The 23,244-nt window shown below is 39.6% G+C and overlaps 1 protein-coding gene across 10 annotated transcripts in view; it reads left to right on the forward strand.

Annotated features, from left to right (window-relative positions):
* The window catches only part of Bcat1 (branched chain amino acid transaminase 1), a 105,779-nt gene that overhangs the window by 68,187 nt on the left and 14,348 nt on the right, over positions 1-23,244 (forward strand). For all 10 annotated transcript variants that reach the window (XM_078015073.1, XM_078015068.1, XM_078015067.1 and 7 more), the window contains 4 exons: positions 5,462-5,625; positions 13,327-13,469; positions 19,267-19,352; positions 22,243-22,383. In XM_078015073.1, the coding sequence (XP_077871199.1) occupies positions 5,462-5,625; positions 13,327-13,469; positions 19,267-19,352; positions 22,243-22,383 (534 nt within the window). The remainder of the gene's footprint in view (positions 1-5,461; positions 5,626-13,326; positions 13,470-19,266; positions 19,353-22,242; positions 22,384-23,244) is intronic.

Consider the following 23,244-nt stretch of genomic DNA (forward strand, 5'->3'; position numbering starts at 1 on the left):
AATAGGGCTGTTCTCTGGAGAGACTCTCTTCCTGGCGTGTAGATGACCAGCCTAAGACTGTTTCCACAGGTACAGGGAGAGAGTACTGGTGGCTTTTCCTCATTTTGTAAGGATACCAGTCCTTTCTCTTATGACCTCATGTAACCTCTCCTACTTTCTTAAAGGCCTCATCTTTAAGTACAGTCACACTGGAGGTTAAGTCTTCAACATAGGAAATTGTCATAATTATCATGAGTGAGCTATGACATTAACACAGACTGTCCATGGTTGTGTCTTTCTACTCTGTCAGAATTTATTGATTAACAGTTAATTCACAAGCTACACCATGTTCTTCAGTTGCAATTCATTGAGTACTTGGTAGATACAAGCCAGGCAATTATAGGTTTGTTTATTCCCATCTTAATTTCTATTCTAATCGGTAATACTCAAGTCACATCATGCTTCACACAATGGTAGATATATTTATAGGTTATGGAAAGGCTAAGAAAGGGTCAGGGTGGCTACAGGGATTCAGGAGGCTACACTGAGAGAGCAAAGGCCAAGGCCAGATACAAATGCAAGAGCCACTGCAGGTGGTCAGATGCGATTAATGACCAGCCTGAGAACCTGTTCTGAGAACAGAGCTGTCAGTGCATGGAACCTATTCTAGGCTGGGGTCCAGATGGCTGGTGGGCAGCATTCAAGTGGGCCACTTCCAACAGAGATATTGAGCTGAGCTGATCTGAAAACCCAGAGACAGTTGGGAGATAGTTGCCTGTCGACCTCATGATACATTTACAAAAGCATTCACTTGGCCTGATGATGTGTTGGTGTGTGTTATCTAGTCAGTCTTGGGAGGCTACTCCTTTTATGGGTTTTAGGTGAGAATTTTATCAATTTGTGGAGAAACTGATAAGCTCACAGGCCTGCCTGGTGTTTCAGATAGGAGTTTGGCTGCTCCAGTGTTCTTATGCTTCTGATTTAACTTGATAAGTTCACAGGGGGTCATTTTTATTCGCCTGATTACTTTATCTGTCTGTGTCTTATGATTGTACTATGTAGCTTAAGGAGGTTCTTTTTGATAAGTTCTCTATCCAGCATCTCCTGGTATCTCTTTGCCCAGACAAATTACCACATCATTCTGCTTTAGCACTTACACTCGCTATAGAACAGCTCAGGTCTAGGCACAGCCTGAAAGCTGCTGTTCTACATGTTATGGAAGGATTCAGCAAGGCCCAGCCTGCTCTCCACATAATGCAGTAATTCAGTCTGTAATGGGGTGGGGGAAAGGAGAGTGTTCCGGGTTGAGGAGATACTACAGGAGAGCATGTGGAGGTAGGAGAATCGGACGGGATTGAAAGCGGGGAACATGGGGAGCGCAAGTATGTAGGCAGCAAGCCAGGCCCTCACCCAGGAGCTCTCTTTAGGGTAGGGAATTCCAAGTCCTCCATTAATTTTTATTTCAAACCTTTGATATAGTGTAAAATAGCTGTAGATTAAGTGTAGCTCTTGAGCAAATCTTTTGTTTTGAGTCTCATTTTCCTCAGTGTAAATGTAGGAGTGTAACTCCTGACTTCCCTGTGTATTCTCATATATAAGATGGTGATTATAAAAATATCTTAGAAGCCAAAAAAACAATGTATAATACTGAAGTTTAAAAAAATCTTTTCCAAAGCAACTGATTTTACTGCAGGAACTTGATTTTCCTTCTGTGTGTGACCATCACATCACACACACACAATATCCCCCCCACCAACACACACACATATTGCTGGATCCTCTCCTATACAGCACCCCTGACTACAGTATTATTTTCTTTTTGTGTGGTACTAGGGCTTGAACCCAGGGGTTCTCTATCACTCTACCTCTGATGACATCCCCAGGCCGCCCCCCCTCCCTTTTTTTTCACTTTGAGAAAGGGCCTCACTAAATTGCTGAGTCTAGCCTAGAATTTGCAATCCTCCTGCCTCAGCTTTCTGAGTTAATGAGATTTAGATGTGACCACCAGCATCTGCTTTGTAACCTTTCCTAAGAGCTAGCAGAATTCAAAATAGAAATCAGACTGCTCTCTGGGTTAAAGAAAATGCTTCTTTTTGAAAAGTGCTCATCTGTTATTCCTAGCAGTTTCATTTTCTCCTTCTTAACTGCTCAAGACACATGCTGCTCCGCATCTCTGCCTTTTAGGCCCAAACAGACTAAAAGAATTTTATCAGCTTGGTGAGCTCACTTCAGACAACCCCATGTTGTGTCTTCCTGTGGAGGTACTTCTAGCTGACCCAGAAAGAAGTGGCAGTTTCCCTGCAATTTGCCTCTTTTTTATTATCACAACAAAGTTGTAAGATGAAGCCTGTGAAATTAAAAAAAAAATCTTCTGTTTTTTATACATTAGTATTTTAATCTCAAAGTCAATGTGGTTGTGAAGTAATGTGCTTTGCATGTGAAAATCTTTAATCTCTGATTCATTCTGCTGAAGTATTTCAAAAAGCTAGTAGAGAAGAATTCAAAGTCAATCAAAATGTGCACAGGGTATCAGACTTGTTGAAAACGACCCACCCACTCGATTAGCCATTGGCATCCTTGTTGTCTCTGTATGTTTGTGGCTTTTGCTTTATTTAATTGGAAATCTGATCTGGCCATTAAAAATTTTATTAATATTCATTTGATTAAACTATACAATAAAATACTCTTTGTGGCAGCCCAGAATTTAAATTATTTTTTTTAGGATAGAAAGGCAAATTAAACAAAGGAACAAATCATGGTCCCTGAGAGTATAAGCAGACCCAGTCACCAAGTTCCTTTCCTGGTGCCGAGACTTAAAATGTAAGTACTGTCTTTCGAACCCAGGGCTCCACACATGCCCGGCTAGCACTGTACTACAGAGCTCCATCCCTAGCCCCTTTTGCTTTATTTTGAGACTGGGTCTGGCTCAGTTGCCTAGGCTGGCCTTGAATTTACAATCCTTCTGTCCCAGCCTCCTGAGTTGCTGGGATCACAGACGTGTGCCACTGCATCCAGCTATAGAAATCTTTACACAGAAAGACTATTTTTGTCAGTGATCTTTGAAGGAGGAAGGTGACTAAGATGTGATCCTCACCAGTAGTACTTAGAGTACTTCTAAGACTTGAGAGGACCAGTCTTAAATTTCAGAATATTAAATGTTAGTTCACATGAACACATATTTCTTTTGCCAATGAAAAATTGTAGCCCATCATTTACCTGCTTGCTAAAAATAAAAACATTGCTTTAAGGCTCATGGAGACATTTTTTTTTTCCAGAACGGGTATGTGTAGAATTCTTCCCTGTTTTCTATCTGTGCTCTCTATACTACCACCTAGTGGAATAAATGAAGTTTACTTGTCAATTAAAATTGGAAGGAAATACCAGGGAAGAAAGTGAACAAGGTTCTGGGATGGAACCCAGGGCCAAGTGTATGCTGGATACATGCCCTACCACCTATACCCTTAATGAAGTGAAATTTATCACAGGAAAAAAATCCCATGATGATGTGTTATTGTTACTTCTTTAAATATAATACAGGCCATGTGAAATACGGAGTTTCCAGTAAAAAACAGTCCAGGCATTTATGTGATAATTAATAAAACGCTTTCAGCTCTTACACAAATAAGCTATTTTATTCAGAAACTAGAAGGTAGGTAAGTCTTGTAGACTTCCTGGTATATTGTATCTCTAAATTATTGAGAAGTTTCTCTTTTCATGGTAAAAAAAAAAAAATTTTAAACATTAAGGTCCAAAGCAACCATGAAAGGGAGATATTGGCATTTTCTTTAATAGGTAAATAAAAGTACAGAAATGAGATAATCAAGTTTTATCTAAGCCGGAAGAAACGCAGGTATATATACTATGCTGACGTTTTCCCTTCCAAACAATGAAACCAAAAAAAGGCAAATGAAGTGCTCAGGCTCCTCATCCTTTCTTATTTTCTTTTTTTTTTCCTCCTTCTTTTTGTGTGGGGGGGAGGGGAGAGGGGGGTACTGGGGATTGAACTCGGGCACTCAGCCACTGAGCCACATCCTCAGCCCTATTTCGTATTTTATTTAGAGACAGGATCTCACTGAGTTGCTTCATGCTTTGCTTTTGCTGAGGCTGGCTTTGAACTTGTGATCTTTCTGTCTCAGCCTCCCTAGCCGCTGGGATTACAGGCATGCGCCACTGTGCCTGTCCTCTTATTCTCATCTGAAGCCCCCTATGGAAAAACAAACACAAACCAGCATGGAAGCAGAACCTCTTGCTGCTTGCTAATTTCTCTAACTCGCTCATCCATCACTCACATGGGTTTGTTCTGTGGCCTCCCAAGCTCTGCTGAGTCCCTGTGTTCCTGTACGGTGCTGGCAATGTCAGCTTCCTGTTTCCTAAGGGGACACAGTTTTTCAGATGGCCTCAGTGGGCACATACACACTTCTTGTTATGCTCACAAATATTTTACCTATGATTCTTGATGTCAAAGTAGTGGGCTAGGGACTGGGAGGCAGGGAGTAGGAGGGGAACGTGTAAGGGAAAGTCAGGTAACTACCCCTCTGCCCACCCAAACTCCACTTGGCCAGTTGCAGACAACATTATAGAAACACAATAGCAGCTGGAACTAAGTTTCCTCTTCTCTTCTCTCACTCTACATGATATTTCCCACCCCCTGCCTAGTTCAGGCAGATGTGGCTCCAGTACTGACTCGGTTTGTGATTTCTGGTGGCCTTAGATTATATAGAAGAGCCCAGTGACTCTTTATGTAGCCCTCAAAACTTCTAGTCTCTCAATTTTCTTCCTTAATAATTCACTGACCCTAATGCCACATAGCTGCTTTTGTGTTGGAGGGATTGGCATGATTGTGCATTGCTGACTTTTGATTCCTGGTAGTTGTGATAACGGCTGTCTTGTCAAGCTCCTGAATCATTCCCGCTGCCCTTTTGATGGTATTTATCGTGCTTAGTCTCTTTGCCTTTGGAAAAACCACACTCTTGCTCTCTGTTAAGTGAGACACAGGCAGATGTGGGCATGGTATCCTCTCAAACAGTCACCTGCTGGAGGCGCTGATCTGTCTTGGAGTGTTGACTAGGCTGGGAAACAGAAGGGCAAGTTAAGAGAAGAAGGAGAGTGTATTTCCTCTCCCAATACTAGAGACTGAGGTTTTCCCTCTGTCAGTTTCCTGTCAATGCAACCTTGTCCTATCAGCAACAATAATTGATATATTCACATGTTCTCTAAAATTGTAACTCAGAAAGCAAAGCCAAAATTTACATATATGTGTATAAGTATATGCATGTGTGCACACATGATTATAATAAAGACAATAATAAAAAGAAAGAAAAAAGAAAACAAAGCCAAGAAGTGTTTCCTCCTTAAAAGACCTTAAAAGGCTTTGTGTCACTTGACTTTAATTGGCTGGGAGATAGTTGCAGGTCAGCTCTAGAGTTTAAGACTAGTATCTACATCGTAAATTACAGATTTGCATACTTTTACTTTATTGCAGCCTTCTCTTGGAGTCAAGAAGCCTACCAAAGCCCTGCTCTTTGTAATCTTAAGCCCAGTGGGACCTTATTTTTCAAGCGGAACCTTTAATCCAGTGTCCCTGTGGGCCAACCCGAAGTATGTCAGAGCCTGGAAAGGTGGGACTGGAGACTGCAAGATGGGAGGGTAAGTCAGCCTCTCTCTCTGAAGGAGACAGTCCTTCCCAATCCTGCAGTAATTAATGTTTGGCTTCAATGTGAATCATATAATAATATGCAAATGTAAATGCTCATTTTTTTTTGTTTCCTGTTTAGGTTTAAGTGTTTTAAAGGAGGTAGTTTTTTAAAGAATAACCCATGGCCCTTCACGAGAGAGAATGGTGGACATGACATATAGGCAAGAACTACAGCAGAGAAACCAGGAATCAGTTCAGCTGTCTGTACTTGAGCTTGTCTGCTTCGCTGAAGTGCTTTCATGCTGCCAGAGATTGTAGCCACACCTGCTGCGAACTGGCTGAGGGGAGCCCGCTTCAGCTCTTTCAGGCTGGTCTCAGGCCATATGCAGCTGGCAGGAAATAAAAGAGCATTCAAAAGTGTTGGATAGTTTCAGGGATGGACTTGGCCTTGATTTGGGAATGCCCCTATAGGTGAATAAGAATGGCTGGATTAAGCAGGCTGGGCTCTTCCTTGTCTGTCTCCAGTAGTGATGTGCATCATCTGGTCCCTGATAAAACACGTACATTCAGGAAGGCCACGGAGTTGAATGACACACTGCTGATGTTTTAGACAGTGCCCTTTCCATTCCTTCCTTTTCCCCCTTCTCTTCCCCTCCCCCTGTGTTAGCTGGCATTTCGTTGCTGTTACAAATAACACAGATAGGAGACAAGACAGCCATTATGACAACACTGAGGAGGACAACAGAGAGGAAGAAAGATTTTATTTTGGCTTATGGTTTCAGAGGTCCCAGTCCTATTCGACTGGCTCCATTGCTTTGAGCCTGAGGTGAGGTAGAACATCATGGTGGAAGGGCATGACAATGGAAAGCTTCCCAGTTCGAGGAAGCTGAAAAGTAGAGAGGAAGAGAGGAGGGAGCCAGGGATAAGGTATGGTCTCCAAGGGCATGCCTCCAAGAATCCAGTCCTTTGATCATGTCCCACCTCCTACAGTCTCCAATGTCTCCCAACAGTGCCATCAAGTCATTAATCTAATGAAATCAGAGCTCTTGTGATCCATTTACTTCCCCAAAGCTGTACCTCTGAACACTGCTGCACAGGAGACCAAGCCTTCAACACATGAGCCTTTGGGGGACATTTCATATCCAAACTAAAACACCCTCCCAGGATCAGTTACAGCATACACATTCAAAAATGCACAGTGGGCAGTGTCAAGCAATTGTGATTAATATATAAGATCTAATGGACAATAGTTGACAACTACAGGAACAAATAGGTGTTGTAGGAAGGATGGAAACTCTTACAGATCAAAGGTATTAAAAATAGAGAACACTGTAGTAGATATAAACAACTGCTTTGAGGGACTCTTCTGTAGACTGAACACAGCTAGTAAAATAATCAGAGAGGGTGGAGCTCTGTCTGTAGAAACTTTTCCAAATGAAATAAGGGGAATGAAATGAATGGAAAAATATAACAGTAGACCTAATATTTACTGTATGATGAGTTGAACATTACTGGAACACCAGAAGGGGAAAGGGAAGGGGAAGAAATATTTGTTATAATAATGGCTGAGAATTTTCCAAAGTGAATGACAAAAACCAAAGTCTGGGTACAGGAGGCTTAAAAGAATACCAAGCAAGATAAATACCAGAAACATCAAATATCATCTTTAGACTGCTGGAAAACTAAAGACAATGCAGGAAATCTTGAAAGGAACCAGAGGGAGAAAAATGCCTTAAGCACATAGGAGTTACAAAAAGAATTACAGTGGGTGAGAAGAGGGGAAGAGGGGGAATGATAGCAGCCCAATTATGTTATTGTGTGCATATACAAATATGAAACAACAAATCCCACCATTGGTACGGCTATAGTGTACCAATAAGAAATATGGAAAAATTTAAAAATATGGATTGAACTTAAAAAAAAGTTATAGTGGACTTCTGGTCAGAAGCCATTAAGCAAGTGGAAGGTGGAGTGAACTATAGTTAAAGTGTTAAAAGAATAAAAGAAAGTGTTGAAAGTGTCAGAAAGGAAGAATGTAGGAAAAGGAATCTGTGAAGATAAGTAAAATGTTTCTTGTCCTTATTCTTAACTCATCAAAAAAAAAATAATGGTTTATTTAAAGTGATAATAGGAAGTACGTACTGAGTGAGCAGAGCATTGCTGAAATGGGTGACAACGATGCTGTGAAGGACTCAAGGGTCAGGCTGGAGATCTGGTCTCCATGCTCAGCTTCGGAAACTGCATGGGAGTCTGTACTAACGGGTGCATATACCACTGTTCATATTTCTTTAAAGCTTGGAGTGAACCCTCACATAATCCATGGACTTGTTGACCACACTTAATGCAAGATGGTAATAAGAGAACTGGAGCTGGGGAAGGGGTAGATGAAAACACTTTGTGCTTTTTGCTTACTTTCTCTGAGGCTTAAAGTACTCTAAGAATAACGTTCATTATTTAAAAAGAAAAAAAAAATGCTTTGACTAAGGCCCAGGTCTTCTGTGATCAATGGAAGTTGATTTGAAGAGTCTTCCAGGAGAGGAAGAGATGAGAGAGGACTGAGTCTTGGAGCTCATAATGAAAGCAAGCACTGGCAAGATGAGGCAGTAACCAGAGGACGGACTTTTAACCTACATGCATATTGTTTCCAAGATGTCATCAAGCTTCCTATTCCTAGGCTTCTAAACTGGAGAAACACGGGGAAACATGATTTTGCATTGAGTATCAGCTAATTTAGTTGGCAGAGACATTTGGAGTCAAGGGAAGATTTTGTGTTTTATGACTTCCTTCGGTCTAATTGAGTCAGCAATTACCCTCCAAGCACTTTTTAGGACCCCTGTGTTCAGTTGGTATTATTAAATAGCAATTGATTCGCACAAGCTGACTAAGTGACTCTGAAGAAAGGAGAGAAAGATGATATTTTCCTTAATTCTGAGATGATTCCACTGTTTTTAGCCCCTGGAGATAACATAAGCCTTTTTAATTTGTTTTAGATTCTGAGGATTGAACCTGGGGCCCCACACATGATAGGCAATCGGTCTTTCCACTGAGCCACACACCTGAGTCCTTTTTATGTCCCCCTTATTTTGAGACAGGGTCTTCCTAAATGGCTGAGCTGGCCCTCAAAATTGTGATCCACCTGCCTCAACCTCCAGAGGACTGAGTTACTTGGGAGGTACTCATGTACCACTGTGCCTAGCTAACATAAGCCTTTTATTTCTAAGTGTGAGTGAGAACAGTAGTACAGCAGCACAGAGCTGAGGGGGAATTGTAGCCTCATGGGCCTCATTTGGCTGCACAGTGAAATCTCCAGGAGTCTAGCCCATTGCTGATGCCTGCCTCCTAGCTCTAGAGAGTTTGATTTCTCTGGTGTGGGGTATAGACTGAACATCAGCATATCTTAATGTGCAGCCACACTGGAGAAGCACTGAGCTAGAAGAAGGTTTTGCATCACAGGAATATCTTTAGTACCCATCACTTTTTTCATTCAGAACAAGTCAGGCTTCTTTCTCCTTGTATCTCCTTGCACCCTCACCGACACACACAATTACCTGTTAGTTTTTGCTTTTTCTTTTACCACTCTAAGGGAGGACATTGATAATGCCCGTGGGAGCAAGTAGTGTGTGGGAAATCTTAGCACCTTCCTTTCATTTTGAACCTAAAACTAGCGCCCAAAAAAAAAAAAAAAAGTAAGTAAATAAATAAATGATTAAAGTATTTTAAAAACAAGCTAATTTCCTTGGGGTATTGTATTTACTCTGAGTCTTATAATCAGGGTGAAAATGCTTACTAATGCAGATTAAGTGAGATGATATAAAGTGCTTGGCACATAGAAAGCTTTCTGCATAAGTGGCTAAATATATTGGCTGGTAGGCAGAGAAACTGGATCACAGCATCTTTGATTTTTGTACAGTAAAATCCTTTTGTCCTCTTGGTTCTCAAAAGTATAATAAAGTATAGGGCTGTTTTGAGATGATTCTGTGAAATAAGGTAAGTAAGTACCTAGTACCCTGCTTGACAGTAGTCACCTCTCAACAAACAGTAGCTGATAGTAGGTGGTTTTTTCACTTTCTTATTTTATCTTGGGGACTCTCTTTATCTTGGACTCTCCTTATCAGTTGGATTACACACAATAGAATTTACTCTCTTGGAGGGATGTATTTAATATATCTAATCTCCCAGATGTTTATTCTGCTTAAATTTATATTGAATTTTTTCTCCGTAGGCAGTTTTCCCATTTTTTCAGTTATTATTTCCCCCACCGAAAGGACATATGTTTCTCTTCTGAATATTAGAAGCACATGGGAGTGAACCCATAAGTATTACCAAGATATCAATTTCTCTGTGGGCATTTATAATACAGTGAACAGAAAAATTATTGAAAATTTTGTATCAAAGATAAAACATTTATAGAATATGATGTATAAATCAGTCAAATACTAAACATTAAAATCTTTTCAATGCATTGAATCAGTTGTCTTTAATTTCTCTTTCCCTGCCCAGGTAGTTTTAATTCAGACATACTCTCAAAAGGGTGTGTTTTTTGTTCTTAGAGCTTTATTTAAAAGGCTATTCATGCTGGAAGAATTCCCATTGTGTTTTTTTTTATAGGTTAAAGGGCATTTTACATGTGAAATAATCATTTATTTTTAGATATGGCAAAATCTTACCATTGTATCACAATGAGAGAATATTCAGCTAAAATTCAACTGAATATTTTTAAACATATTACAAGGAGGCATGACAGGCTTATATAACCTATTTCTTAGTGTTTGTTATTTATTTTTTCCAAACAACTATGACATATATATGTGTGTGTATATATATACATATATACACATACACACGTGTGTATGTGTATATATGTATACATATGACATAAAACAAAATATTTTTGTCAGTCAAATAAATTGATGAAGCAAAAATATGACCTGATTTGCTTTTTTCACTGGACTTAACTTGGTAAACCCATCATAGGTTGAAAATATCACAAGTGGAGAATGCATTTAACTGACCAAATATAACACCTTAGCAACGTGGCTCACCTTATTATCAGTTGTTTATGCTTTCTGTGGCTGACAGGGAGGTGTGGCCTCCTTTTGTTTCCCAACCTGTCGGTACTGCTAGCCCAGGAAAATGTTAAAATTCAATATTTCAATATTTCAATATTTCAAATCCTTTTGTCCTCTTGGTTCTCAAAAGTATAACAAAGTATAGGGCTGTTTTGAGATGATTCCTTGAAATAAGGTAAGTAAGTACCTAGTACCCTGCCTGACAGTAGTCACCTCTCAACAAACAGTAGCTGATAGTAGGTGGCTTTCTCACCTCAAGACCACTGCAAAGCCGAACCCCCAATGGGATGGGGTTTGGTCTGTAGTAGAAGCACAGGAGCTATACTCAGTCCTGTGAAACCCAAACCCATAGTCTTTCTGCTGGGCTCTTCCTATAGTATGGTTTATATCATTATTAGAAGGCATTCATGTTTTCATGGTGTAATTTTTTATGGTCATTAGACAAAGGCATCCTGTAGGCCAGACTTGTATCATCTCCATATTGATCAAGAATTTATGTTTGGCATCTATTCCGAGGGTCATTCGGTGAATTTCAGCATAACTTTGGAGTGAGTCAACCTCATGCTCCACTATTGATAGCCAGCCATGTGGTATCATGCCTATTTTTCACCACTTTCTAGACTATTTCAGTTACTAGTCAATATTCTTTCAATTGCAAGTCAGAAAACCAACTTCAGCAATCTTTTTTTATTTATTTTTAAAATATATGACAGCAGAATGCATTACAATTCATATTACACATATAAAGCACAATTTTTCATATCTCTTGTTGTTTGTAAAGTATATTCACACCAATTCGTGTCTTCATACATGTACTTTGGATAATGATGTCCATCACATTCCACCATCATTGCTAACCCCCTGCCCCCTCCCTACCCCTCTATGAATCAGTCTCCTTATATCAGAGAAAATATTAGGCATTTGTGTTTTGGGGATTGGCCAACTTCACTTAGCATTATCTTCTCCAACTCCATCCATTTACCTGCAAATGCCATGATTTTATTCTCTTTTATTGCTGAGTAATATTCCATTGTGTATATATGCCACATTTTTTTTTTTATCCATTCATCTTCTGAAGGGCATCTAGGTTGGTTCTACAGTTTAGCTATTGTGAATTGTGCTGCTATAAACATTTATGTGACTGTGTCCTTGTAGTATGCTGTTTTTAAGTCCTTTGGGTATAGATCAAGAAGTGGGATAGCTGGGCCAAATGGTCCCCAACTCTAGAAATTTTAAGTGGAAAGGGATCCACTGGCACATTTAACTAGGAGGGTGGTGATGCACCAGCTAAGAGTTAAGATCACTGTTGCTAAGTTTCTGTGTCCTTGCAGGTGCAAACCTAGAGAGGAGAAAATACTTATATTTTAGGTTTCATACATTAAAGTGAACAAATGAATGAACCCAAAGAAGGGCTTGATATGTGCAGCTTAGCTCACACGCTCACCCTTGAGTTGAATTGCAGCAAGGCAAGATGCTCTGCAGGAAGGGCTGTGTTTCTATAAGAGGGAAGTCAGTGGGAAAGGAAGATAAGCAAGTGAAAATGGCTCATATTCATTATAATAATAGCTCTGGCACTTATACTTTTATTTAGACAACAGTGCACATTGTCATCTCACCTATAAGAAAGAGGTAATTAAAAAGACCTAATCAGGTATTTTGCAGATGATTGCATTATTGCTTTGTAGTAGTTTTAGTGAAGTTAGTTTGTTTCTGTGCACCTCTAGGGGCTTTAGTTCAAGGGTGGGTGCAGGATTTATTTCCCATACCCAATTGTCCCATATGGTGCTTCTCAAACTAGTTTCCTAATGTTCTCCAAAAACCAAGAAGAGTGAATTGTACAGCCAGGAGCTTAGGGAGGAAAACAAGAGTCATTCATTTGAAGATTATCATTAAACAGTCATCCATATTTTGCAATATACTCTGTTATTTTCTCATTTAAGCTTAAATAAACTGTAATTTTGAAATGTTACTAAATTCCATTGTCATTCCAGGAAGATACGCTATGCTGTTTTGATTTTTAAAAAATCTAGGATAAATAATGTGGGTTAAGAAAAGCAAGCTTTCAGAATACTTTTTGGTCAAACTCAGGATTTTTTTTTCCACCTTTGGGAATTTCAGACACCAGGTATTTACTTGGTGGTTTTGGAATATGTTAAAAGACCTCAAATCAGAAAACATCAGTTAATGCTCTGCTACTTGAGCTTAGTTTTTGAGCCTCAGTTTCTCATCTGAATAGCAGAAATAATGTTAATGGGTAACACATAGTATTGAGTGATGTGAGGTGTAAATTAAATAAGTCACGTAAAATGCTTGTGTGTGGAAAAAATACTTTTAACGTGTTGTTGTTAACTTGGTTATTTACCTGTGTTCTCTTGTCATCACTTTTCCTGTTAGGATTCTGAGATTTTAGCTTGCTGTCTCTCAGATGTATGCAGAGATCATTTAGGTTCTCTGATGGGTTTTCCTTTAATGTATTGGAGTTAACTAGAGAGAGTACATATATTAAGAACATGTTGAACATGTTAAGAACTTTAAGTATGTTGACTACATCCATGTGTGAGTTAAGGACATACATATTTCAGTATTCAAGATGAGGTTTAGGGTGACATATTAATAATCATAATATTTTCTCTCCCTTAAAAGGAATTATGGGTCATCTCTTTTTGCCCAAAGTGAAGCAGCAGAGAATGGTTGTCAGCAGGTTCTCTGGCTCTATGGAGAGGATAATCAGATAACGGAAGTCGGAACTATGAATCTTTTTCTTTACTGGATAAATGAAGATGGAGGTAATACACTCAGATTTCAGCTCTGTGCTATGTTTTGACCATTTTCAATGAGACTGAAAAAGATAAGAACTAGAAAATTAGAAAGAGGGAGTAGGTAACCCAATTCCCAAGGCAAGGAATATTGTGCTTTTGAGATCCAATTGGATTTCAGTTTTAGTTTCAAGAAGTTATAAAGACTTTGTTTTTGTTTTTGATGTACTAATTACTGAGATGTCACATTAAGGGATTTAAGTCACTGTGATTTGAAGACATGTTGCTTTCTGCTGTTTGCCACATAGCAGGCATATTCCTATCTGAATACCTTGTATGAGGAAATAGGTCTCAGATCAGTTCAGTGTGCACTAACCATTAACAAAATTTGAAATGCTATAGTAATATAGTCTACTGATTTTTTTGATAGAGCATTTAGTGTACCCTTTTGATATACACACGTATATGCGTGGTGTGTGTGTGTGTGTGTGTGTGTGTGTGTGTGTGTGTGTGTGTAGCTTTATTTTTCTCTTTCTGTTCTGGGGATTAAACCCAGGGTTTCATTCCATTAGGCAAGGTCTCCACTGTTGAGCTACATCCACAACCAACTTTCTATAATTTTTTAAATAATTGCAGACCATTTTTTTTTTCCATACCTTGAAAACTTGTCAGAAAACCTCCAGATTTACTCTGGAGCTTTACTTGATGAAAATGCACTTTTAAAGACAAATCATTGATCTTAAGATTGTATCTAGATCCTTGTTCATTTAAGACTATTACTATATGTCTAGAAATCAGTACTTCTTTACCACCTTTAATATCCTGAATGTTCACTACCTTTCTTTGCTATTTTTTTTAAGTAGTTGCCAGAGACCATAGGGGTTTGGTGAAGTGTTGACAATGTATATACCATTAAGTTAAATAGCCAAAAGTGTGTCTGTTGTGGGGAGATGTTTATTTATTTCTATTAGAATTTTGATAACCACAAGAAATTTAGGAACATATTTTTAAGCTTGTTTTTTCTCCTAGACTGTTCATTTCACAGTGAGTGTCCTGAATTGAAATGAAAATGATGTTTCTGAATACTTGTGAGGTCTCAGTATTTTCAAATGACATTTTAATTCTACACTAGCCTCTGGTGCTCTTATGTTATTTGGCTAGAAAAAAGAGGAAAGTGGTGATTCAGATGTGGCTGAGTGCAGAGCTGTGTACCAATTTAAGCATTAGCTGCAAAGACTCAACAGGGTGTGCCTTAGATTTCACCAGAGGTAGGGAACATAGGAGGTATGGGCAGCACCCCTTGTCCTGAGCTGGCCTTGGTAATTCTTGGCATACGAAAGCCAGGTACAGCCCATGTTCGTCTTCCGTTCCTGCTGCTTGTACTTGGTACTGTTTAAAAACTACACTTAAACTGGAAAATTTGTGAATTTCAGTTTTTGAGTTATTTTATACACATACATCAAAAATTAGGCCAGGGCTGGGGTTTGGCTCAGTGGTAAAGCATTTGCTTAGCATGTGTGAGGCGCTAGGTTCGATTCTCAGCACCACATAAAAATAAATAAATAAAGGTCAATTGACAACTAAAAAATTATTTAAAAATAAAAGTATGCTAGGGGGCTGAGGATATCACTCAGTTGGTAGAGTGCTTGCCTCACATGCACAATGCCCTGGATTCAATCCCTAGGATCACCCCCACTCCCCCAAAAAATTATGCCAAGAAAAAGATGGAGAATGTCGAACTTAGGAGAAAACTGATTGATTCCACTTTTCCTCCTACCTGCCTATTCCTTCTCTTCTCTGCCACCCCCAAACCCACACAACCAACCCAAAGCAAAAATAGTTGCATCACTCAGACTGGTGCCACCATTGTTTATGGCTGAGAGCTGTCAGGATTTAAGCACCCGCTGAATCAGAGCTACAAGATTTAATCAGAAACATCCAGAAACTGCCCAGCTAAAAAACATTCCTTATCCAAACAAGAATCATGGAGCATTTCTATCATGGCTTTTAAAGGTCAGCATAAAAATGAGTGAATTTGTCTTCTGCCTCTTGCAAAATAAGACCTTGAGAACTCCTCTTTAGTAACTCTTGCCTGAGGCAACTTTAGGTTCAGGGTGCACCTTCAGTTGGGGGTGTTCACCAAAAAGGGCAAATAAATTTGAAACAAGGAGAAAGGGGCTGAAATAAATTCCTGAACAGTACTAGGAGAGAAGAAAACAGAACGTCAGCAACAACCTTCAGACCAAAAAGTAAGACACTGAAGCAACTCTGCAGAGACTTTGATTCACGCCACCACATGACTTTCTGAAAATACAACAACAACAACAACAAAAAAAAAATAGTTGAAAGCCAGCAAAATACTGATCTTTTTCACAAATTTTGATAACAGGAGACATGAGCAGGGTTCTTTCAGTAGTGACCTGCCACCCTCCCACTATCCTCACACCTACCACCACTCTTGGACAAGGAGTTGGTGCAGAAAGATAAGGCAGACAGTGTGTGTGGAAAGCACAGTGCTGTGCCCAATGGCTATTTGTGGCCCTTGGTCTGTAGCTCATGGGAATTTTGATTCCTGTAACCAACTGGTAATAAAAATCACACATCTTCCTCTTTCTTCCTTCCTTCCTTCCTTCCTTCCTTCCTTCCTTCCTTCCTTCCTTCCTTCCTTCCTTCCTTCCTTCCTTCCTTCCTTTCTTGCTTTCCTTCTTTCTTTCTTTCTTCCCACTCTGTTGATAAGTAATTTAACATATACACCTCACTGTTTGAACAAATTTTATTGTGGTCTGCACACTGGGGATGTAACACCAGATTTGTGGGACCCCAGTAGACCTCCAGGAGCCAAATCTGATGCAGTCACACAAGAGTCTTTATTGCAAGCTCGAGCCTGGACTCACAACCATTTCCAACGCAGCAGTCCCAGGGAGTGAGTCCCGGTCCTTTGCTCAGTGAGATTTTATAGATTTTGGGGGGCTACTCTATGCATCACAACATCACACAGCAAATCATTCCATACCGCGGGAAAGTCAAACAACAACTCTTAACATTGATTAGCACATTCACTGGCGGGAACAAGTTGGGTAGGGGTAATTGGTTAGTACAAGAGGGGGATTCCTTTGAACTGATTGGTTTAAGCCACTAGGGGAGTACATGCTGAACTACATGGTTTCCCAACATGTTATCAACCACCATAAACTACTGGGGGGTCATCTGGCATCCCAGGTATTTTCCCAGTCTCATGCTGACTGGTGGTTGCTATGGGTCTTCACCTAGACTAACTGAGTCAGGGACACCTGGTGCCACAGATCTCTCCTGTTATTTGCAGAAAAACAACTCTGCAGGGTGGGTATGTGCCTAGGACTGCTCTGTGGGTTTTTCCCAAGGACAAGGGTTACTCCCCATTTCTTGGACAGGCTTTGCTCTGAGGTAGAGGCTGGTTTCTCAAAAATGGAGTCACATTTGTTTCTCAGGGACAATCAGAAAAATATAGCCCAGCCCTGTGGCTGTGCTCACAGTTGGCATGGGAGCATGATGGCCACGGGTGTCGCTGCTGCTATGTCCACCCAGCCTGTGAGCCTTGTTGGCCACGTAGGTGTTTCCATTCTCTCCTCAGAGCTCTGGCTGTCAGACGTCTGCATGCCTAGGTGTTTCTGTTTCTCAGCCTCCCAGTCTTTGTGAAGGACTCCTCAGTATGGTTTTCCTTGAGTCTTTGTTCAAAATTGTAACCTCCCCCGCTTCCCTCTTTTTTTCTTCTATGATCAATGAGAATATTTAACACAATAATCGTTGGCCTGTGCCTGTCGCAAAGTAAGTAGGGAGTTGGATCACTCTGGTTCATAGAGCTTAAAACAGTTTACACTTGCTGTATACTTGGTGAAGAAGTGACTAACTGTGCTGCTGGTGTGCAGGGCTCTTGTGTAAACCTACTTTTCCACTCTCCATCGGTGCTTGACTTTGGGAAGTCAAGCAAATCCTGCTGTTATTGCTTCTAAATTCCTCATCCCCTGAAAATGATCTCTTTGTTAAAGACAAGCTGCACTTTGTAGGTTCTGTTTTCCTCCTGTTGGGCAATCTGGAGTTGGTTCTGGCTCCTGTGAGCATGTTTGTGGTTGCACAGGAAAATGAATATTTCTCACCCAAATGTTGTCATGTCATCCTCTCTGTCTGGCAACCAGAGGAGCAGATGTTCTGTTCCTTGACCTCAGGCTAGTGGTTACAGTTCTGGGTGTTAAATGGATTTCACAAAACAGCATTTGCACATGCAAAGCTGCTGTTTTCATTTAACTTTGTGTAGTCTCATAGCTGTGCACGCTTTAGGAAAGGTCCAGTTTAGGCTCACTGGAAATGTGTGTGTGTGTGTGTGTGTGTGTATGTGTGTGTGAGAGAGAGAGATAATCACACATCCATATAGACCTATACATTTCTGTATCTAGCTAACTAGCTATCACAAAACACATGTTTATTTTGAGATCATCAACACTTCTAAACATGACAAAAAGTAGCCCTGAGGATAGTGCCAAGAACACATTTCTTCTTTGCAGAAAGGAATTTTCAGCACGTGATTTTTAGAGACAAAATTCCAAAATCCATATCTTCTATGTATCCTAGCAAAGAGGGTTTATTTATTTATTTGTTCAAAAATAGTTGATTGTTTACCGCTCTGGGCCAGTCACAATGAGTTTTGAGGATCTGAGGATGACTCTGGACTTCTGGGGCCTCCAGACAGAGCCCTATGGAGTAGCCACATTGGAGCCCATGCCCAAGGGTCAGGGGACATGAGCTGTGGTCCTGCCCTTACCCCAGAGTCACCAACCTTGACTAGCCCAGCACTTGTGTTTATTTCTTCTTCTGTAAAATAGGATTGGTTTAAATGAATTCTAAATTTTTTTTTTTTTTTAACTACATAAAAGACCCTGGGGGAGACCCCAGGTCATCAGTGTGATTCCTTCCAGCTTTCACTACCTAGCGACCCTTTCAAGTACACTTTGTGAATTTCTCTGCAGACGACTAATGGGCAACAATTTATCTGATTAAAAAGTTCAGCATCCTTGTGGGGTAATGATCTGTGGTTTAAAGATTTAGATTCCCGGGTGCCAGAAGTGGGGAAGAAAGGCAAACGTTGAGTACCAGAGACAGCCTGTTGTAAGAAGAGCTTGTGTGGCTGAGAGACAGATCCTGGCGGCAGCCAGCGCTCACTGTGGCTAGGGGCCTGTGGTCCTCTCACAGTGGACAAGCGACCCAGCCATGGCGTTTGTTTGAGGGATTTCCTCTTTAATTCTTGGGTAAAGTCAGCAGCTACATATTTGGTGCTGATACTCCAGCAGGTTTGAAAACCACTGAAGATACATTTCTCAAAGGGCAGTGCAGAAGTAGTGCCCAGCCCAAGTAGCCAGGCATATTTCTTTCTTTCCCTCCCATAGTACTGAGGATTAAACCCAACACCTTGTATATGCTAGGCTAGCATTTTACCCCTGAGCAATGTCCCTAGCCCCCACTTTTTTTGAGATAGGGTTTTGCTGAGTTGTTGAGGCTGGACTCAAACTTTTGATTCTCCTGCCTCAGTTTCCCAAGTAGTTGGGATTAAAGGCGTGCACCAGCTGTATGAGCATTTCTTAGGGAACAGCCTCCTTCATAGAATTCTTAGAAGGTTTGGTAATGTGACTCGTGTTCCTGTCTACTTGCCTCAACTATGAACCAGGTTTTATCTATTAAGATAAATTTTGGCTTCAGGATGTTCCTTTTGAGAAGTACTCTTTACTTCTTACTTGATAGTGGAGGACCATCTCTTTATTTTACTGATTAAGGATATGTTCCAATTTCTAATTGACAGAGGAAGAACTGGCAACTCCTCCGCTAGATGGCATCATTCTTCCAGGAGTGACGAGGCGGTGCATCCTGGACCTGGCGCACAAGTGGGTGGGTACCTTTGACTTTCAGAAGCCCGAAACAGTACAGTAATCAAAATAAGCCTAGCTCCCAGTGAAACAATATCCTGTGGTTCCAACAATGTTATCTTTAAATCATACCTTGAGTCGCTGGATAAGAACTCCTGAGAAAGACCATCTTGGCAAGCTTATCAAGTGAGTATTGTTTCTAGGGAAGGGACAGAGAAACCAGTTTAACAAGATGTCCTAATGAGGAGGTGTTCTAGTCCTTGTCTCAGTCTTTATATCTCACCAGCTTGTCCCGCTGAGCCTCTGTGTGCTGCTGTCTTTCCAGTCCTGTAGGATAGCGTGGTTCTTCGCTTCCTCTGCTTAGTCCAGTGTAACCACCTTGCCATACAAATGGAAGAGTCTTCCTGACGTTTGAATGTCTCCTAGCAGAATGCTGTTAGTTGGGTAGCCTTCTTTCTCTCTCTACTGCCCCCTATCGTCCACAGTTCATATACATGCTTATTTTTTAAACATCAAAACATAAGAGGCAAATGTCAAGTTGTTTTCCGTAGTTTTTCAAATCCATGCGACACAAGCAAGCCTATTAAACTGTTTGGTATTGGAAATAACATAGCGTTCTCAAGATGACTATTGGATGAGTTAATTGTCTGGCAAAGGTTCTTGGAGGGAACTTTTGACCCATGTGTTAAAATGGCCTCTAAGGACCAGGAAAGGCTTTGTGCATACTGTGGTCAGACAATACTGACAGGACAAATGTTCAGAAATGCACACATTATCCAGGAGAGTAGTGGCAATTTCTCTGGAAAAGACTGAAAGTAGAAAAAATGTGCTATAAATAATTCTACAAAACCCTGAAGTAGACAAGACCCAACTGCCACATGCTGGCTGGCACATTGGGCATGACATTTACAAACTGTTGGTATAATTTCAAACAGCTTGCCCTGTCCTAAATATGTTTGCAGTTGGAAAGATATATTTTCGACGCTCAGTAATTTTTGTTTTATTAAAGAAAAAAAATCAACCAAGTACAGAAGGTTTGATGACAAGTTGCAAGTGGAAATGCTTTCCCACACTAATGATTTGCTAGCATGAAAAATAGGTTATTATGGAGGAAGTTTTTCTTGACTCCTTGGCTGTAATTTATTTTAAAAGCTATTTTAAAACAGTGAGACATCAAATGCCAAGAGGCATGTGGGGGGTTACCACTACTTGCCAAACAGGGGAAATTGTCCAAAGATAAGTAAGGGTGAACAGAGTAAAAACAATTCTGTTTATTTACCAGAGAGTTTTATTTATTTATTTTTTTCTTTTCCAGAACATGGAACTGAGCTTGTTTTCAATAACTTTGGCTGATTTACTGGAACTTATTTATTTACCTTTGAACAACAAAATTGCAAGTGCAGACTGAGAGAAATGTACATATTTCTATTGCAGACATACTTTGCTATCCTGCAAATCCACTTACAGTAGCATGCATGCTTTTTCTAATACTTTTTATCTTGCCAAGGACTTTGACTTCCATTTTTATATATCGTGGGTTTTATAGGTTTTGTTTTTTCCTTTTTTTATTTGTTCTTTTTAGATATACATGACAGTGGGGTGCATTTTGACACATTGTGCATGCATGGAATATAATTCATTCTAATTAGGATCCCATCCTTGTGGTTGCACATGATATGGAGTTTCACTTGTGGTATACTCATATATAAACATAGGAAAGTTACGTCTGATTCATTCTACTGTTTTTCTTATTCCTATGGTTTATAGGTTTTTTAAAAGACTCTCATTTTTCTTTCAATATATCCAATTTTATTGTCCTCAATTAAAAGATCCTTTGATAAAACTTTGAAAGAATGAGAATTAAAATATTAAAGCATAGTATTAGAAAGGTAGTTTAAGCAGGTAGTTTATAAGATTCCTGAATTGTTTTTCTATTTTCTGGTTTTAAGCAATGAAGACATTCAAACAATCAAGCAGAAGTTGATGAAGTTACATACTTATTCTATTATGACAATCTCATGTGATACTAAAAGAGAAAAAGGAAGATTATCAAATCAACTTTCAGTGAATTTATAAGAAAAAAATATATGTACAATGCAATTTCTCAAGTAAAGTTCAAGTATATATTTATTTTTTAAAAAACATTTCAGATATTTGAACTCAGTGTAATTTTTTTGAGGGTGTGGGGGTTACCTGGCATTGAACTCAGGGGCACTCAACCACTGAGCCACATCCCCAGCTCTGTTTTGTATTTTATTTATAGACAGGGTCTCACTGAGTTGCTTAGCACCTCACTTTGGATGATGCTGGCTTTGAACTAGCAATCCTCCTGTCTCAGCCTCCTGATCTGCTGGGATTACAAGTGTGCACACTTAACACTGCACCTAGACTCAAACTATTTTTTACTCCAAAAAAAAGACCCAATAAAAAGTGGACAAAATTTAGAACCAGTTGGATAAGACATGGGTTCAAATTCAGTTTCTGCCATTTACTAGCTGTGTGGCCTTGGGGATAACCCTTAATTTCCCTGAATCTTAGTTTACTCCTCAGTAAAAAGGAGATAGTAACACTTGCCTTCAGCATTAAAGAACTTGGCTTATAGTGAGTAGATGGTAACTGTGATTATTAATAATGTATAATGTGTTATTATTGTTCTTTATGCTAAAGTATGTGAATGTACATTAAGTAGCACTTGGAATCGGTCAGCTTTGTATTCTGATAATCTCATTTACTTATTACTATTGGTATTGAAATAGATTGCTTAACACCTCAGTGCATTCGCCAATACAGTGAGATTACATCCTTCCCAGCTTTCCCCTAAAGGATGATTATGACATTATCTGAGTTGAATTGGAAAGTAAAATACTGAGATAGGCATCACTTCTTTATATACATATATATATTCCAAACAGGGTGAATTTAAAGTGTCAGAGAGGTACCTCACCATGGACGACTTGACAACTGCCCTGGAGGGGAACAGAGTGAGGGAGATGTTTGGCTCTGGCACAGCCTGCGTTGTCTGCCCAGTTTCTGATATACTATACAAGGGCGAGGTAAGACAAGCTGTTCTTTCCTTCCTGTTTTTTTTTTTTTTTTTAAACATTTGCCTATAATTTAATTAACTTTTAAATGTGTGAATAAAATTTTATTTGGACCCAAGACACAGAGGGTTGTTTTATAACATGGCATTACATTAATCAGGACAGGTTGTTTAGATGAACCTGTAATGGCATATTACAACCACCTTTCCAGTGATTTCATTTAAGCTGCAACATGGTAGGAACTCAATTTTGTCTTTGGCAAGTGTCATGTCTGTGTTACCTCACCTTAGGACTGGAGCTGTGCCAATGGACTTCCACTTTTATCTCTTTCCACCAGCTCACTAAAAAAGGCTCAGCAGGTAGTTAGAATCAGTAGGTAGTTTTCTGATTTCCAAAACTACTGGATATGGAATGCCACATACTTTTGAAAAATGCATTTGAATGGTCAATTCCTTCACTTATTGCTATCTGTATTATTGTTATTAAATAGACTGCAGTATAAAAAATTTCATTTGGCAAACCCAGTACATTAACTAAAATATTCCCAAGAAACTTGAGGATTTGGTTGGAAGTAATGTTCTCCTCTCAGTCTGGTTTTGTATGTAAGGTACTTTTATTATCTTGCCAGTGCTTTGACTTTCCCCTTTAACAAAACTCTAATACTCATGATTAACAAGCGTCTGTCTTTAGAACTTAGAGACACGTGAGAATTATTCTTACAAGATGAATTGACTTACATGGCCCGTATTAAATACAAATTCCACTGGTCTTTAAGTTCACACAGCAAATCAGATTGATTTTTTCTATAGACTCTAATGGTGGCTGCTTCATTAAGGTTTTAGAACTTGGCTTTTAAGGGATAGTTCCTGACAT

The sequence above is a fragment of the Ictidomys tridecemlineatus genome, chromosome 6 (genome assembly GCF_052094955.1).
Source record: "Ictidomys tridecemlineatus isolate mIctTri1 chromosome 6, mIctTri1.hap1, whole genome shotgun sequence".
In the NCBI taxonomy this organism is placed as follows: Eukaryota; Metazoa; Chordata; class Mammalia; order Rodentia; family Sciuridae; genus Ictidomys; species Ictidomys tridecemlineatus.